Source organism: Chrysochloris asiatica, unplaced genomic scaffold (assembly GCF_000296735.1).
Source record: "Chrysochloris asiatica unplaced genomic scaffold, ChrAsi1.0 scaffold00017, whole genome shotgun sequence".
In the NCBI taxonomy this organism is placed as follows: Eukaryota; Metazoa; Chordata; class Mammalia; order Afrosoricida; family Chrysochloridae; genus Chrysochloris; species Chrysochloris asiatica.
In genome coordinates, this window is record NW_006408535.1 from 30,637,414 (window position 1) to 30,643,142 (window position 5,729).

Sequence of the window (5,729 nt, forward strand, 5' to 3'; positions counted from 1 at the left end):
TTCATGATTCTTTTCATTTGTGCTCATTGCAATTTTCCCTGTGTTCTGTGAGCATGCAAACATGTTTGATGGGTTTTGTTCCCCATATCCTTTACCTTATCATATTATAATATATAATTCATTTTCAGAATTTTTTTTAAATTTTAAGTCTCCCATAAAATGAGTCACCTCTATTTTATTACTTGCAAATTACTTTTTTAGGTTTTAAATTTGGCATCATACTCCTTAGATTCAACCTACAAATTCATTACTCTTACAAATTGAGGCACTTTGCCCCGCTCTTTTCTGTCCTTCACTCTGATTAGCTCCTGTTAAACTTTTGAGTTTCAGCTGAGATCATCACATATTCCAAGAAGCTGTCACTAAGTGACATCTATTGGTTTTTACAATATCCTTCATTTCCCAATTTAGTCCTCTTTTCACCATATAGGAACTGTCTGAAAACAAAAATGTGTTTCTCACTAGAATACATATTCAGCAAAGGAAGGAACTCGATTTATTCAAGACTTCTGCTTATCACAGATATTTAATAAATATTTGTTGAATGATTAAATGTATGAATTGTTTAAGAAATGTGTGGGGAATATCTTCATAACAGATAAGGATTCTAAGATGAAGTTCAAAGAAACTGATTCAATTGCTCAAAATAATATAGCATATTCATGGCTAGAAGTTAGTTTTCTAATGATCTTTCCAAAACATAACCAAGAAGAAAATGATACATGTAAATACTATTGAATATGAATGCAATGCATTATTTTGGTAAGTGCTCTCAAGCTGGTTCCGACTCATAACAACTCTCTATAAGGTTTCTGGGGCTTTTACAATCTTTACAGCAGCAGAATGTCTCATCTTTCTCCCACAGAACAACTGGTGGGTTCAAACCATCTACCTTGTGGTTTGTAACCCAGCACTTATCCTATAGAGGCACTGTGTTCCCATGCATTATTTAATACACTGTAAAAACTTGGAACAACAACAGTAAACTGAACGACGTATTACAGAGTAATAGCTTCTTTTTCTTTGACACTTAAAGGTGTGATTTTCTTGTGATTTCCCTTCATATGTGGGCATAATATGGGATAAAAATAAACTGTACTCTTTTAGTCATTAAAATGTTCATTTAACACAGAGGTTTATAATAAGGCTTGAGGGATCATTTAGCTAGAATTGCTGATTCACTGAATTCAAGAACGAACATGATTGGTTTGGGTTAGCTTTGTTACTAGACTGAATATTTGTTAGCATTTTCAAATTTTTTGAAGTTGTCATAACTTTGATTTAGCACGTGTGTACTTCTCAACACCATGCTAAAAGTAGGAATGTGCAGACATTTGTACCTTCTTCCTGGGTTTGGAGACTGTAGCCGCATGTACTTCAGGTGCCTGGGAAACACTGGGTCTTCATAACACCGAGGTAAGTGACTGAAATGCCAGTCCTGTACTCAGAAGCTCTGCCCGTTCTTTATACTAATAATGGGCCTTTATTTTTCTTCTTCCTTTTCTTCATTTAAATGATTTAGAAGGAAAATCTTGGAGTTTTTTTTTTTTTCCAGGGATTCTGCCTATACCAATGTAAGCCATAGAAAGATATGGAAAGAAAAATGCAGGTAAGATTCGTGCTTTCTTGCTCTTGGACATGGAAGGATCAAGTACTCTACTTCACACTGAAATGGTGACTCACTCCATTCAGAAAGATAGACTCAGATGTGAGAGAGCTGATCAGTCTAAAGATTTCACCTAGTAACACCATCCCCAGAGGGATCCCAGATGCACATAGTGTGTGGCATCACTGTACTGTCAAGTTGTAGCTCATTTAGAAATACTTTCTACCTGAATCAGGAAATGCAGATTTGATCATCTTAGGCCTCTTCATCCACAGTAGGGGCTGGGTTAGGTCTCAGCTATGGTTTTGTGTACAGGCTGCAGGTGCTTAAGAGCACTGTGCTTCTATGGCGCAGAAGTAAGTGGCTGAGTCCTCAGGTTGTGAGTCTCTGATGTATAGCTGGCTATAACGTTCCTTGATATTGAGTGTGGATTTTAATCTTCCTTTTTGCTTCATTTCTAAAGTTATGTAAAACAAAGGTATGAGGTGTCCTGCAGGGTTTTGTTGGAACCACTGAACACTGGTCACGGAGATAGAAAAATTGCACAGCAGAGAGGAATTTTTCCCCTCTTGTAGAAACAGAAAACGAGGACTCTGCTCCACCTTCGTCTCCACTCTTAACCCTGTTGGGAAAGAGAAAAAATAGACACAAGTGAAGGTCATTACAAAATTACTTTCACTGCTTACAAATGTAGGGAATTTCTCTATAGTTTCTTCCTTGTGGTAGAAGATACCACCCAAGAGACTTGTGTTCTGTCTTCCTTCCCTCCCCTACTCTTTTCCAAATTTAGTTGTAATGTTCATCCAAGTTTCCTCTGTAATGTTCTTAACTCACAGCAAATCTGTATCCACAGAAGGCCCACCAAGACTCCTACTTGTGTCTTCATAATTCTTGACTCTTTTGCTTTAGGGACACACCTTGGTGGCAAGTCCCTTTAAGTACAGGTTTGTACTGTATCTTTTGTTTGGAGCTGATTTTGTTCCTGTAACTAATCAGTTTCATGAGATAGATTCATCAGCAGCCACTTCTAGGTCATGTCACTCAACTTTTTAATGTGAAGCTCCACCTAACTATGATTGCCTGCCTTCTATGATGCATATGTATGAGTTCTTGTGTGTGTTTTGGAGGTGGTGGAGAAACTTTTTTAAAGGTTTAAAAATATTTTCTTTCCTGTAAACTGTAGCTGTATGTAGAATGATTTACATGAGAACTTGGGAGATGGCAACATAGAGAGGAAATAAAGAAGTCATTTATATGAGAAGAGCCATAGATAACAAGATGTTTACCAAGTTAATATGAGCAAACTGAGAAATTCTTCTGAGTTGTGAATGATTTACTTACAAATGTATTATAGCGATATATATAACTGAATTCCAGTTTTTATACACCTTGTATCATGCTTATTGAATTTATTAAAATAAAATTATATGTCATAGTTGTTCAGGACATATGACCACTAGAGAAATAAATAGCACAATAGTAGAAAGAAAAACTTTTCATTTTTATCTAACATTTTATTATTCATATAAACTGGGCTTACTAGTTTGCTTCTGTTGTCATTAGGTGCCATTGAGTCTGTTCTGACTCAAAGCAATCCTATGCACAACAGAATGAAACATTGCCTATCCCTGTGCCATCCCCACAATTATTGCCACGTTTGAACCTGTTGTTGCAAACCCTTTTTCAATCCACCTTGTTGAAAGTCTTCCTCTTTTTCAATAATCTATTGTTTTACCAACATGATGTCCTTCTTCAGGGACTGGTCCTTCATGATAACATATTCGAAGTCACCCCATCCTCTCTTGTAAGGCTGTACTTCTTCCATGGCAGATTTGTTTATTCTTCTGGCAGTCCAAAACCATAATTCAAAAGCATCAGTTCTTCAGTTTTCCTTATTCATGGTCCAGCCTTTGTATGCAATGAGGCAATTGAAACTGCCATATCCTGGGTCAATCATGCTTTAGTCCTCAAAGACACATTTTTGCTTGTTAACATTTTAAAGAGGCCTTTAGCAGTAGATTTGTCAAATGCAGTACATCATTTGATTTCTTGACTGCTGCTTCTATCATCATTGATTATAGAACCAAGTAAAATTAAAATACTTGGCAACTTCAATATTTCCTCCTTTCATCAAGATGCTGCTTATTAGTCTGATTGTGTGGATTTTTGTTTTCTTTATGTTGAGGTCTAACCCACGTTAAAGACTGTAGTAGTCTTTGATCAGTAAGTGTTTCAAACCCTCTTCACTTTAAGCAAGCACGGTCGTGACATCTGTATGTTGCAGGTTTTTAATGAGTTTTCCTTCAAACCAGATGCTGTGTTCTTCATAAAACCCAGCTTCTTGGACAATTTACTCAGCGTATAGACTGAATATATATGGTGAAAGAATTCAAGTCTGACACACACCTTTCAGATTTTATAACAATATAGTATCCCCCTGTTCTGTTTGAATGACTGCCTCTTTTGTTCTATGTATAGGTTCCACATAAGCACAATTAAATGTTCTAGAATTCGCTTTCTTCCGCATGTTATCCATTATTTGTTATGATCCACTTAGTCTAGTGCCTTTGCACAGTCAATAAAACACAGGTAAACATATTTCTGCTTTCTGATATTCTCTACTTTCAATCAAGATTCATCAACAATTGTTAAGCCACCAAGTCAGATCTTGCTCATGGTGACACTATGCACACCAGACCTAAACACTCCGTGGTCTTGTGCCATTCCGACAATCATTGTGATACCTGAGCCCATTGCTGCTACTCCTGTGTCAATTCATCTTGTTAGGGATCTTCCTCTTTTTAGTTGAAACTCCACTTTACCAAGCATGATGTCCTTCTTCAGGGACTGGTCACTCCTGATAACACGCCCAAAGTATGAGAGACAAAGTCTCATTATCTTGGCTTCTAATGAGCATTCTGGCTGCACTTCTTCTAAGATAGATTTCTTTGTTCTTTTGACAATCCATGGTACTTATAATATTCTTCTTCAACACCATAATTCAAATGTATCAGTTCTTCTACTGTCTTCCTTATTCATTGTCCAATTTTCACATGCATATGAAGCAATTGAAAATATCATGGCTTTGGTTAGGTGCACCTTAGTCCTCAAATGGACACCTTTGCTCTTGAGCACTTTAAAGAGGTCTTATGTAGCAGATTTGTCTAATGCAGTATGTCATTTGATATCTTGACAGCTGCTTGCATGAGTGTTGATGTGTATCCAAGGAAAATGAAGTCTTTGACAACTTCAATTTATTCTCCATTTATCATAATGCTAATTATTAGTATAGTTGTAAGGATTTTAAATTTTCTTTACATTGAAGTGCAATCCATACTGAAGGCTGTAGTCTTTGATCTTAATCAGTAAGAATTTTCAGTCCTCTTTGCTTCCAGCAACCAACGTTGTATCATCTGCATGTCACAGCTTGTTAATGAGTCTTCCTCCAATCCTGATGCTATGATCTTCTTAATATAATCCAATTTTTTGGGTTATTTGTTCAGCATACAGATTTAATAAGTATATTCCTTTTTCCACACCCACTTCTGAATCTGACATAAATTTCTAACAGTTTTTTGTCAAGGTGTGGCTACAGCAGTTTTTGAAATATCTTCAGCAAGCAAAATTGTATTTGCATGTGATATTAATAATATTGCTCAATAGTTTCCACATTCTAATGGATCCTCTTCCATTGGAATGGGCATAAATACAGATCTCTTCCAGTTGGTTGGTCATGTATCGCTCTTCCAAATTACTTGGCATAGACAGGTGAGCACTTCCAGCATTGCATCTGTTTATTGAAATATTTCCATAAATTTAACATATATGCCAGTAGTTCTCAAACAGGGGAGTTTGCCTTGCAGAAGATCTGGAGACATTTTTGACTCACAACTGGGGGTTCAGTACTACTATATTGATCCCTAGAGTGTAGAGGCCAGAAATGTTACTAGTCTTTCAATGCACAGGACAGACCGGGCCCCAAAACAGATGCATCTAGTCCCAAATGTCAATAATGCCACTTTTGAGAAACTCTGATATAGAGAACACTTTTCAGTTCAAATAATCTTCTTTCAGTTTCTTTTCCCTTTTGTTTCTCTACTCAATCCTTCCCAACTACACTCTA

The 5,729-nt window shown here is 36.6% G+C and overlaps 1 gene segment (V, D, J or C); it reads right to left on the minus strand.

Moving 5' to 3' along the window:
• Positions 1–1,932: 1,932 nt before the first annotated feature.
• LOC102819688 lies at positions 1,933–2,492 on the minus strand. The segment is given in 2 exon segments: positions 1,933–2,228; positions 2,441–2,492. Coding segments are annotated over 2 exon segments (348 nt in total).
• Between the last annotated feature and the right edge of the window lie 3,237 nt (positions 2,493–5,729).